Source organism: Larus michahellis, chromosome 9, assembly GCF_964199755.1.
Source record: "Larus michahellis chromosome 9, bLarMic1.1, whole genome shotgun sequence".
Taxonomy (NCBI): Eukaryota; Metazoa; Chordata; class Aves; order Charadriiformes; family Laridae; genus Larus; species Larus michahellis.
In genome coordinates this window covers 24,320,355-24,333,182 of record NC_133904.1, presented here as the reverse complement: position 1 = coordinate 24,333,182, position 12,828 = coordinate 24,320,355, and the positions used below count along the sequence as shown (strand labels likewise).

General features: G+C 47.3%; 1 protein-coding gene across 1 annotated transcript in view; it reads left to right on the top strand.

The window, feature by feature from the left end:
- The window catches only part of SIN3A (SIN3 transcription regulator family member A), a 34,516-nt gene that overhangs the window by 19,261 nt on the left and 2,427 nt on the right, over window positions 1–12,828 (top strand). Inside the window, exons 11-20 of the mRNA XM_074600881.1 lie at window positions 1,013–1,223; window positions 3,340–3,456; window positions 4,172–4,410; window positions 5,594–5,777; window positions 5,961–6,534; window positions 7,066–7,235; window positions 8,333–8,506; window positions 9,347–9,439; window positions 10,825–10,919; window positions 11,445–11,652. Coding sequence (XP_074456982.1) covers window positions 1,013–1,223; window positions 3,340–3,456; window positions 4,172–4,410; window positions 5,594–5,777; window positions 5,961–6,534; window positions 7,066–7,235; window positions 8,333–8,506; window positions 9,347–9,439; window positions 10,825–10,919; window positions 11,445–11,652 — 2,065 coding nt within the window. The remainder of the gene's footprint in view (window positions 1–1,012; window positions 1,224–3,339; window positions 3,457–4,171; window positions 4,411–5,593; window positions 5,778–5,960; window positions 6,535–7,065; window positions 7,236–8,332; window positions 8,507–9,346; window positions 9,440–10,824; window positions 10,920–11,444; window positions 11,653–12,828) is intronic.

Below are 12,828 nucleotides of genomic sequence, written 5' to 3'. Positions count from 1 at the left end.
GCCCCAAGGAGCTTCCACTTTCTCCGTAGCTCCACTGGAATTAGTCAGGCACCAGCAGGATGCTGTGTTTAGCTATGATAGGCGAAATATTTGACAAAAAATTCTGCATTTCTCCCATCTACTGTCTGTACTCCTAGCCGTAAGGATGAATATCTGTATTGCGAAAGGTATAATACAGTTTTCTTACTCTGAAGTTGGACGTTATGTTCTGTCATGTAATGAAAAAGCAATAAATGAGCGGTGATTCAATTAGCCTCAGTACCAGGTTCAGTTCCTCATATTGCCAGAGCTTTGCGTGAGATAAGAGGAGTTGAACAGATGCAGTATTGCAGACTAATAAATTCTTCAGGAAACTATGCAAGCAGGTGAGCTTGGGCCTTGCAGGCAAAGGCTTCTTCATAGTTTGTGCTGGTCTGTGTATTTGGGGGAGGCAGCGCTGGTCGAAGCGATTGCTCAGCACTGAAGTGTTTTGCCGGGTAGTTATGGAAGCGCTTTTCAGTTTCTTCTTGCTGCTTTTGGAAAGGAAAGGTCTGTTTTAAGGCTAAGGATGTTGGCAAACAAGTAGGCATCTGGCCTGCGTTCGCTGCTGGGGTAGTTTGGGAGACCCAGATGGGATCCTGCAACAAGTGCTGCCCCTGGAGTGAAAGCTATGTCTGCTCTGCCTTGATTGTCAGTTGTCTCGCGGGGACTGTATGCAGGAGGCATGTGGAGGGTATATCGGTGCTTCTCTCTGTATCCCTGGCAATATGAGGAGGTAATTCTAAAGCACCTTAGTTGCACTGAGAGAGCAATCCACCACCTGATCAACAAACAGGTACTTGCTTTCCATTTGATCGGGCTCTGTGCAAGTGGGATTGAGCAGAGAGGATCCTCTCTCCCCACACTGGTCATTCAGAGGGTCTTCTTGGACACAGGCTGTCTGTAGCAATCAACTGTAGCCTCAGCATTGCAGTTCAGCACTGTTTGATTTCTGCTTAGCTAGTTTTTTTCACTTCATCCATTTTATTTTTAGGAAATTCCCAGAATTGTTCACTTGGTTTAAAAACTTTCTGGGGTATAAAGAGTCTGTTCATATCGAGACGTATCCAAAGGAACGGGCCACCGAGGGGATTGCCATGGAGATAGACTATGCCTCTTGTAAAAGACTGGGCTCCAGCTATCGAGCCTTACCCAAGAGCTACCAGCAACCCAAGTGCACGGGGCGGACTCCACTGTGTAAAGAGGTAAGATGCTCTCGGCTGGGAGTTGCATGATAGAGGAAAGCTATTCCCGGCCTTCTCAGAGGGATGGAGCAAGGAGGAGTGGAACAGGATGCGGAATTTATTTTGTATCCCTGCGTTATGCTGAAAAGGTTCCAGGGGGTTTTGGGACACTTCTGCTCTCGTCCAGCTGAGTTGTGCTGCTGCCTGTGCCCCAAAACTGGCGCTGGGCATGGAGCTGGGGCCAGGCAGCTGCCTGGTTAGCTCTGGTCCTGCACCCAGGTGTGTGCGGGCGTACTGTCCTGGCTCGGGATCATATATGTGTTGGAGCCCAAGGTGAGTACACCCCAAAGTGTTCCTCGTGGCAAGCAAGTGCTTGGCACTCCTGCAAACATCTGGATCGTGGCCAGAAGCTATTGCACAGGGCTGGGCGTCAGTCTAGGAATGGGTTATGCCAGAAGCTGGCTGGGAGATGCGATACCCACACAGCTTTGGTGGTTGGCATCCGCTCTTCTCCAGTGGTGCTTGTGAAAGGGTTGCATAAAGCATTGCAGGGGGAACAGCTGGAAAAAAACCCAACCAAATAGTCGTGGTGTTTACTTAAATAAAATGTAGGAGCATTAGATATGTATGTTTCATGTAGTGTAATGTGTGAAAAGAACATGAAGATTACAAACTTAAGAACTTGAAGTAGAAAGTGAAAGAACTAGTTTTGTGTATATCTTAATGTGATCTTGGGGATCTTTTACAAGGCAGTACCTAATTCAAGGTTATTGCTACCTTTTTACCCAAATTCCCACTTAGTCTCCTTTCAGAGTTGTCTCTGGTCCAACCTTAAAAGGTTAACCTTAAAATCACGTTTTCTGTAGGCAGATTCTCCCACATATTCCTCGCATGCTTCTTTCTTTCTGCCTGAAAAGCGAAGACGACCTTTTGTCTTGAGAAATGGTGCCTTGCTTTGGGAGATGCGCTCCCTACAGGGGAGCCTTCTTGGTCAAGAGTCAGTGCTGGTCTCTTGACAAAGGGCTGCAGCATCAGATGTACTTTGTCATTAATGTACTGTAATGACCTTTTGATCAAAGTGGGAACGGTACTGGCTGATCCTGTTCCTTCACTGGTATTGAAGGGGATGTTTTGGAAGTGAGCGAGCTGAATGCCAGTTAATTAACGTGTTGGTTAAGGGTGTTCACTGGGGGAGGGGAAAGCCCCAGAAATCCCTTCCCTGGGCGACTGCAGTCAGCAGTGGCACCTGCAACAAGTAGTGAGGAGATTGCCGTTTGGGATCATCGTGGGTTTTGTGTCCTTGTACTCTTTGAGACATGAGGAGGATGAATGTGGGTGACTGAGTTGCAAAGCTAGCAGTGGTGATAAGTGTTTTCAGCTGCAGTGGTGGCAAGATAGTGAAAACAACCTGGGCAAGAGACAATTGTAAATTTGGGTTTGTTTTAATCTAAGTCCTGACATATCTCTCAAAAGTGTCTTGTGTGATGCAGTTATGAACTTTTCTTCCTGTGCGAATCTAATGACTCAGTTGTTCAAGCTTCAGGTTTAGAAAACCAGGACTGACTTGCCTGCCAAAATCTCTGTTTCTTTGCCTTTGACCTCTTTGAGGCTTTCCTGAATGTTCTCTTCCTGTTTTGGAGGTGGTGAAAGCTGCAGGTGCTCAGCCGCTTTGTCAGGAAAGGTGTTGCTGGGGTATGGATTTATATACCCAATTAGCCTTATTTGGAGGTAGAAACCATGTACTGTCTAATGGTTGTGTTTGACATGATGACCACCCAGTGCTGTCGGTGGTGAATCACACACATGATGAACCAGCTGGTTGCAGTTGACTAATATGAAGTAATGGAAAAGCTCCTTTCACCTTTCTTTTTCTCTTCGCTTGCCAGTTTTTTCTCCCAGCTCCAGCTAATGAATTTTTCAGGCTGCCTGGACATCTTGATTCTGGCTGTTTGGGGTTCTTTTGAGGATGCCAGGTGGTGTTTGGGCTTTGGAAAGGACACACAGTTTTTCCGAATCCTTCTGACAGGAGGATCTACTTCCGAGGGAATTAGATCCTCCTGTCAGAAGACCGGGCTCAGAGACAGCCAAGTGGAGCCCCTTGGAAGGCTGATCTTGTCTCCCCCTCTCTCCCTCAAAGGTTTTGAATGACACCTGGGTCTCCTTCCCATCCTGGTCCGAAGACTCCACATTTGTGAGCTCCAAGAAGACACAATATGAAGAGCACATCTACAGGTGTGAGGATGAGCGTTTCGAGGTAAATTGTTTTTCCTTGATTCATGCCTTGGAAAGCGTGGGGTTCTGTGAACAGTTAATGATCTTGATACCTTTAATACTGCTTCTTAGAATCTGTATTTGTTGTGTGTCTGTCACCTGTTCTTTGCATAAAAGCTTGTGTTCTCTTAATGCAAGAAGCAGCGGCTGCGTAACCACCACTCGCTCCAAGATACCGACCCTGCCCCTCACTTTCTGTGCATAGCTCTTCATTCACACTGCTCCAGATGAAATCTTTCAATGGCCAACATATAATTGATGCATCTTTTCTGTTCTTACTGCCCACGTAGTGCGCAAGAACATGCATTCCCCTGTTGTAATCCGGAAAGTGATACGTTCAGGATGTTAAATGATTGACATTTTGACTTGAAATGGAAGTTAGCTTGGCAATTACCTGAATATGCTCAGATTCAGCCCATCCTTTTGTAGAGTAACTGTCAATTGTGTTCTATTCCCAGGTGGAAAATGTAATTTCCTAACACTATCATTCTGGTAGCCTTTAAATTCTTACGCGGTATTATCTAGGTAGCAGATGAAATATAATTGGATTATTTTAGAGCAGCTGAACATGGAAACCGCTGCTTGAGAACATTTTGTTAAACATGCATGGCTTCTTATTTCGTGTCACCTAAATGTTAGCCTCTGTGAAGTATCATGTTTTACCTATTCAACAATGGCTAATGCACTGTTCACTTCAGCTGGATGTTGTCTTGGAGACCAACCTGGCAACGATCCGCGTCCTTGAGGCAATCCAAAAGAAACTCTCGCGCTTGTCTGCCGAGGAGCAGGCCAAATTCCGGCTGGACAACACTCTGGGTGGCACTTCAGAGGTGATCCACCGCAAGGCTCTCCAGAGGATATATGCTGACAAAGCAGCCGACATCATTGATGGACTTCGAAAGAACCCATCTGTGGCTGTTCCCATTGTACTGAAAAGGTACCGACTGCTCTAGCACTCTGTCCTAGGGGCTCTGCCGAAGGATAATGCACTATATGTGATCCAGACTTATGTAAAAGTAGCTAATTCCAGCCCCTAAAGGGTGTGACCTCCACGAGGCTGTAATTTAGGAAGTGCATTTTATGTTCTGGTCAGTTGCTGTATTTCATAATAATCACCCGGAAAGAGGGAATTACCCCTCTGAAACAAACCTAACCAGCTCAGCCGGAGGGATGTTGAGCTTTTGTTTTCTCCTCTTAAACCTTATTTCTTCCCCGATGTCAGCATCAAGTATAAGATGAGGAAACTGTATTGTGTGGATTGATCCAGGGCTAAATTTGATCCCTTTCCGAATCCCGCAGCTGTGACATGACTGTGGGCTCAGATTGCGGTAGCTGTGTTGCCCGCAGATTCCCAGGCCAGTTTCTGTTGTCAACCTGCCCTTCCTTGGTCAAGAAAAGGAGTGGATACTGCAGCTCCCTGGGGAAGCTCGAGGAGACGTGTAAAGAGGAGATAGTCTTCCCGCCTCTGTGGGGCTGTCGCTCCCATGTTTCAGGGCTGTGAGAGGTGGGGGTAGCAGCCTGACCCAGGATACCCGCAAGGTCACAGCTTCCCTACCCTGCTGCAGGGACACTCTTCCTGTGAGACGGGTCTTGAGCTGCATCAGGGCTGCTTTGCTTGAGATACCGAGTCTGAGGTTCAGGAGTCCATTCCCAGGAACCTCGTGTTGCTGCAAGGCGATAACTTTTTTAATCATCCAAACTAAGCCGCTCCTTTTCAGCAGCTGAAGCTACACGACTTTCTTGGGATTTCTGAGTGAGCTGGGACAGCTCTTGTGGCTCTCCTGACCCTTCAGCCCCTCTCCCCGCTCCCGACAGCGGGATTAGAGGGACGCTAAACCTTCTAGCTGTCCTGGTGTGCCGCAGGGGGAAGCACAAGCCTTGAAGCTACTTTGTTCCTGAGCTGTGTTACTTAGACACAAGAGAAGCCCAGAGGGGTTTATTCAGAAGAGCGTGTGCAGGGTGCCCCTCCTGTGAAGCTCCATTCTGTGGGACAGCTTTCATTTATCCCTGTTTCATAAGGAGTTCAGCTCTTCTCAGCGCTGGCCAGGAACCATCGGCTTAGGTCTTCCTTATATGCTCAGAGTAGACCTCTTAGCTCACTCTTGTTTTCTTGATCCAAGGTTAAAGATGAAAGAGGAAGAGTGGCGAGAAGCCCAGAGAGGATTTAATAAAGTCTGGCGAGAGCAGAATGAGAAGTATTACCTGAAATCCTTGGACCACCAGGGCATCAACTTCAAGCAGAATGATACCAAGGTCCTGAGGTCAAAGAGTCTCCTCAATGAGATTGAAAGCATCTATGATGAGGTAAGAAGGTCACCAGTAGTTTCCTTCCCTCAAGTTTCTGTAGTTTTCAAGCTCAGTTTCAGTTTCTGTTCCTCACCACTTGATGAGAGAGGAGGTCTGCATCACTGGCAGAGCTTTCTGAAAGGGTCCTGTGTGGAGAGAGGTGTTTTGGACTAATTTTCGTGCTGTGTTTCTCACTTGTAGAGGCAAGAGCAGGCTTCAGAAGACAATGCTGGAGTCCCCACAGGCCCACACCTATCACTAGCCTATGAAGACAAGCAGATCCTGGAAGACGCTGCCTCTCTCATCATCCACCATGTGAAGCGGCAGACGGGAATCCAGAAAGAGGACAAGTACAAAATCAAGCAGATCATGTATCACTTCATTCCAGACCTGCTGTTTGCTCAGCGAGGTGAACTCTCGGATGTGGAAGAGGAGGAAGAGGAGGAAATGGATGTGGATGAAGCAACTGGGGCTGCAAAAAAGCACAATGGTGTTGGGGGCAGTCCTCCTAAAACCAAGCTGATGTTCAACAACACGACAGCCCAGAAGCTGCGGGGCATGGATGAGGTCTACAATCTCTTCTACGTGAACAGCAACTGGTACATATTCATGCGGCTGCATCAGATCCTGTGCTTGCGGCTGCTGAGGATCTGCACCCAGGCCGAGCGGCAGATCGAAGAGGAGACACGGGAAAGGGAGTGGGAGAGGGAAGTGCTGGGCATAAAGCGAGACAAGAGCGACAGTCCTGCCATCCAGCTGCGACTGAAGGAGCCTAGTGAGTGCCTTCTGGTGGGAGGCTGGGGAACAAACATACTTCTAGTCGTAGTGCGTTGACAGGGCTTACTTGGCATCTTCAGGCATGTTACATCAGTTGCCCTTTAAGACAAGGGTATCTCTGATATGCCTACATCGCCTTTTATCATCGCTGGGTAGCACTGAATTGAGGGAGGAGAGGGGAAGGTGTGGGGTACATGGGGCTCGAATAGCACAATGGTAATATACAGCAGTTGTTTCGTAAGAGCTGTCATTTTACACTTGGTATCTAAAGTATCCTTGAGTTCGTTAACTAAAAACTTTTTTAAAAGTCTTTCAGAAGTAAAGGCCTCATGGAGGAGGCTAGAGCTGGAAACCAAGAGATTATGAAAGTACCTGTGGCCTTAAAAGAACTCATTTAAATGTCTATAAAAGACAAACTTAAGTCTATTCCAGTAACTCTTCAGCTTGATTGGGCAGTCTGAGGACCAAAACTCAAAGCGACCCTTCCTGGGGATGGTGTGTTCATCTCTCCCATTCTCTCTCATTGCAGTGGACATTGATGTTGAGGATTATTACCCAGCCTTCCTGGACATGGTGCGCAATCTCCTGGATGGGAACATGGACTCATCGCAGTACGAGGACTCCTTGCGCGAAATGTTCACCATTCACGCCTATATCGCCTTTACCATGGACAAGCTGATCCAGAGCATTGTTCGACAGGTGACTGCCAGTAAAGGCTGGAGGGTGGATGGTCCGAGGTACAGAAAGTAGCCAGGATGTTTGCTGCAGTGAGAGCCCAGACCCACATTGGAGGGGAATGTTGTATGCCTAAATGGGTAATTTCAGGGGTAAACAGGTAAATTCTGGGTGTTTTTTTAACACAGCTCTAACGCTGGTGTAATGAGATATGATAAAAGGTAATTTCTGCTGTATTTAAATTACTGAGAATATCCTCTCTCTGCATAGAGAGTTCTCCCTTTGTTTTCCAGAGGTTTTAGGATATCACTATTCAATTTTAAAGCATCTCCAGAGCTAATCTTGCTTTACCTTTAAATGCCATTTAATTCTTTTTTCACGTAATTTCTTTCCTTTTCACTGGTGTTGTAGGAGCCGTGCATGCCTTTTCTGAAAAGCTTTGTCTCTTTTATCTGACTGTTTGAGTAGCTCATTTTGGCTGTTCAACTCTACTTCTTTTATTGGGCTGGTAGGAAGAATGTGTGACCAAGGGAAAAAATTCTTCATGTGCCTTTTTGTAGCATAAAGAACAAAAACAGACACAAGGGACCGGCAGTGGAATGGCTTGAAAGGCCTCTCCTCTTTCAGATGGGTAGTGCTACTTTTCAGAAGCCCTGTATATTTCAGTCCAGAGATGAACTGAATTTGAAAGGCGGTCGAGTGACTTCTGATTTTTAAACTTGTACAAAATAAGGATTTGATATTAATCCTCCCATCTCTGCTCAGACACAGCAGCAGCACCTTGCTGTGGAGGAGATATACTATGTCACGGTGCTCTAGCCCTTCCTCCCCTGCTGCTGAGGTTGTTCCCTGCCCATAGGTTTTCTCCGAGTTAGCTGTACTTTGCCACCTGCTAATATTTTTATAGATATACTGTGTTTTTTACATAGCAGCAGAGATCATCTGCAACTTTAAGAAACTACGAAAAATGTAGCTTTAAACTCCTGCTTTTTCAGCCTTTTTTTTTTTTTTTGGCTTGGGTTTAAACCCACGGTTACATCTTTGTTTCTTTCTGTTCTGTGCTGATGGACCCATAGCAGACTCCCTGATGAACACCTTCCCGGTGTTCTTGCTTTTTGCAGCTCCAGCACATCGTGAGCGATGAGATCTGCGTGCAGGTAACAGACCTCTACCTGTCGGAGAACAACAATGGAGCAACAGGAGGTCTTCTCGCTTCCCAGTCTTCTCGTACGCTTCTGGAGGCCGCCTACCAGCGCAAAGCTGAGCAGCTCATGTCAGAGGAGAATTGTTTCAAGGTAAAGCCGGGCTGTGAAACGTGGTGTAAAAGCAGCAAGCAGCGAGGGGGATGCCTTTTAAAACGGGAGAGGCACCAGTCCTTTAAAAAAGGAGCCTTGTTTAGGCACCCAAGAGCCCTGAGGACTTTCTGTAGCTCTGAAAATTGAAAGTTTTGGTGGCGTGTCCCCAGCCTTTGGCATGTAGGTTAATGCTTCTGTAAGGGCCCCTTGGAAATGAGGTTTCAAGCAGAAATACATTTCCTGGAACAGCAATGAATATTCCTTGTGCATCACAACATCTTTGAGTTGTATCATATGGACCGCTTTGCTGTCACTGGTTTTAATTTGTTAACTCAAACTCTCCCATTTAGCTTGTGTCTCAACCTTTGTTGACTGTGGGAAGATCTGCTAATACTGACGGGGCGTTAAATCATTGCTGACTGCATACATTGCTAAATAAACCTGGTACGCTGTGCTAATCAAATCCATACTTCTTTCGCCTGAGGTGCGGGAAGTGGTCAGCCCCTTTCTGAGCGAGTGAAGTACTTTGGATAAAAGCCTGCCTGTATAATTTCTCTTCTCTTGCCTTCAAACTTATTTGGGGGGCTCCAGAAGGACCCGCGCCGCCCCATAAACAACAACAAAAAGGAAGGCTTTCGGAAGGCTTTACAATTTTTCTGTTCCTTAAAGACTGCAATTTGGCTAGTGTTTTCCGTTTGCTGTCAGGCATGTGGGAAGCAGCATTTTTTTCCCTTAAAACTGTGCCTGCTTCCTTCATTCTTCCTTTGCCCCAGTGAGAAGTGGAGGTTGTTTTTTCTATTTGAAACCCTTACTGAAGTCCCTTCCACCTTTTCTTTACAGCTGATGTTCATTCAGAGCAGAGGTCAAGTTCAGTTAACCATTGAACTGCTGGACACAGAAGAGGAGAACTCGGATGACCCTGTAGAAGCAGAGGTGAGAGCTGCTTGTGCAGAGACTTAGGAGTTGAGAAGGAACTAAATTACTTTAATGAAATATTAATAATAAAATAAAAAGAAAATAATGAAATAGACACAGTATATACAAAACTGTATTAAGCTCCCAGGATGGCGTCACCGTCAGGCACTGGGGAAGTCCCAGACTGGACTCAGCAACGGATGTGAACTGGATTCCAGATCTGGAGTCGGGAACATGGATTGGGATCAAAGGCAGATGAACAGACAGGGTCCTCCTCGGACATCAGCCGTTGAAGAAAGAGAGCTGACCCTTTGATCCCTCAGCTTTTATACTGAGCATTGGGCAGATGGGATGGAATACCCCTGTTGGTCAATTTTGGGTCACCTGTCCTGTCCGCTCCTCCCCACAGGTGGGACCCCTCTATGCTTTTCCATTTCCAACCCTCCAACAGGGCAGATAACGAAATTAGCTGACCTTGGTTGTTATAGCAATAAGTATAAGCAAGAGCCTCTCTGCATACCATTCACAGAATCACAGAATGGTAGGGGTTGGAAGGGACCTCTGGAGATCATCTAGTCCAACCCCCCTGCCAAAGCAGGGTCACCCAGAGCAGGTGGCACAGCAACGCCTCCAGGCGGGTTTGGAATGTCTCCAGAGACGGAGACCACCACCTCTCTGGGCAGCCTGTGCCAGGGCTCTGCCACCCTCAGAGGAAAGAAGTTCCTCCTCAAATTTAGGTGGAACTTCCAATGTTCAAGTTTGTGCCCGTTACCTTTTGTCCTTTCCCTGGGCACCACTGAAAAGAGCCTGGCCCCATCCTCCCAACACCCACCCTTTACGTATTTGTAAGTGTTGATAAGATGCCCCCTCAGCCTTCTCTTCACCAGACTGAAAAGACCCAAGTCCCTCAGCCTTCCTTTGTAAGAGAGGTGTTCTAGTCCCCTAATCATCTTTGTAGCCCTTTGCTGTTCCCTCTTCAGCAGTTCCCTGTCCTTCTTGAACTGGGGAGCCCAGAGCTGGACACAGCACTCCAGATGCGGCCTCACCAGGGCAGAGTAGAGTTCATTCCTTGGCATGAACTGTAAACATTGGTCTTATCCCTCTGAGAACGGACACTTTTCTGCACGATATGCTGTTAATTTCAGAGAGTTACAAGAGGCCTAGCTAAGAAGTAAAATTACTGAACAGAAAGTTGGTTCTGTTTTACCTCAAACCAGGACAATTAGAAAACCCTCAAAACCATATAGAGAAACATTGTACCTGCCTTTTGGGGGATAAGATGCATAGAGCCTTCAAAAGCAGCCTTGTATTTGTCTGTAGAACTTCCAGCTTAGCCTCCTTAACCATCCTGTGTTGTTTGGTGGGAAGGCAGTGGCTGATCTGTGCTCTGTGCTCGCTTCCAGCGCTGGTCAGACTACGTGGAGCGGTACGTCAACTCCGATTCTACCTCCCCTGAGCTCCGGGAGCACCTGGCCCAGAAACCGGTCTTCCTGCCGAGGTGAGTGGCTGGTCTGTGCCGTGAACCCTATGCAGTGGGCTGTGTCTGGCCGTAGAGGGCAGAGCAGCTGTGATCTGTCGCAGTGCTGGCGGTCAGTCTCGCCTGTTATTTTAGTGCTATGACAGAAGCCATTACCCTGGCAGCGTGGCTTAGAGGTACCGTGCCGCTTTTCATCCTAAGAGATGGCATGGTCCACGGGTTGGGGAGAGGGAGAGGGCTGGTGACTTGCCACATTGGGGTTTTTTGGCAGTCCTGGCTTGGTTTACAGTGACCCTCTACCTGAAAACGGCAGGTGCGACATCAGGGCTTTGCATGAGCAGGGAGTTGGAATAAAATTTTCAGAAATAAGATAAACCAAGCGAGCTGACTTCTTGTAGGGGTCTGAGCCTGAATGACTGCATCAGGCAGTTGTGCTCCAAGCTGCTTGCCAGGCTTTCAAGGAACCAGCACAGATCCACCAGCTATGTCCAACTAGTAGTGCCAGAGAGTGAGCACAAGTTCCAAGAGAGGTTCTCTGGTTTGCAGGAATCTGCGACGGATCCGTAAGTGTCAGCGTGGTCGGGAGCAGCAGGAGAAGGAAGGGAAGGAGGGAAACAGTAAGAAGTCCATGGAGAACGTGGAGAGCCTGGACAAGCTGGAGTGTAAATTCAAACTGAACTCCTACAAGATGGTGTATGTGATCAAATCGGAGGATTACATGTACAGGAGGACAGCTCTGCTGCGAGCCCAGCAGGTAGGAGTGAGCGGAAGGACTGGGGTGGGCAGCTGGTGTTTCCCGGGACAGATGAAACGTCCTCGGGGATCCCAGTTGGTAACATTTAGCAGTCTGTGTTGCCAGAAGGATGGTGTGCTGTTTTGTCCTTCCAAGGCACTAAAGATTTTCTGAATGTTCCTAAGGTGTAATCTTTTCTTCTTTCACCTCTAAGTCTCTCTCATTGTTTTCTCATCTCTCCTCCCTTCTCTCCAGAGTTTTATTGTGGTAGGATAGTGGTGTCAACCGTAAGCTCTCCAACTTCTTCCAGGAGGTACTTCCCATGGGTGGTGTTCTCCCTGTTTTAGGGAAGACCTGTGTTCTGCGTGTTCTTGTGGGTGACATGTGAGAGTACCTGTTCTTCCAGGGCTTCCCCAAAGAGGAATCGGAGTGCAGGGCATCAAATGCCTTCTGTCCCCCTGGATCCCTCTGGCTACCATCCCCTCGTCATGTCCCCACAGTCACAGAGAGTGGGAGTTCTCAGGTTGCTCCCCGCCCCCCACGGTCAACATGTGGCAGTAGCTGGAGAAAAGCTGGGTTTTGTGGCAAGGATGGGAGTGGTGAGGTCACCCATACGGAAGAATCCCCATGGGTATATTTCCAGGGCTTGAAAGTTCTGGACCTCAGGGTCTGTGACATTTCACATTTAGCAGTCAATGCTCATGATTGCTGATTTACATTGGAATTTGACTTTTTGAAGTTACTTAAACTTGCCTTTGGTTCTCTGTGCCCAAAAGTAACTGTTGGGGCAAGGGAAGGGGGATGTGATGGGGATAGTTGGGAGGCAGGGGAGCAGAGATGCAGAAAGGGAAGGAAGTGTTGGCTCTCTGGCTGTTCTTGAGCTGTAAAAGTTGGGGTTTATTCAAGATTAAAAGAGCCTGTGACTCCAGATCAGCCAAATTCAGAAGGGTTCAGTGGGAGAAAGCTGATTTTGTCCTCTGAAAGCTTTGACGCTTTGTTACTTTTCTCATCCCATGGGAATATTTCCGTCCAATATAGAAAACCAGGGAGCTCTAAGAGCAAACCTCAGTTATAGTTTGGCTATTTAGGCTTGAGGTTTGAAATACTTCACTACGCTTTTATTATAATCTATTTAAAACACAACGTTAAGCAGAATGCCATTGCTTAGAATGCAAAAGAAAGTGAAACCTGTTAGAT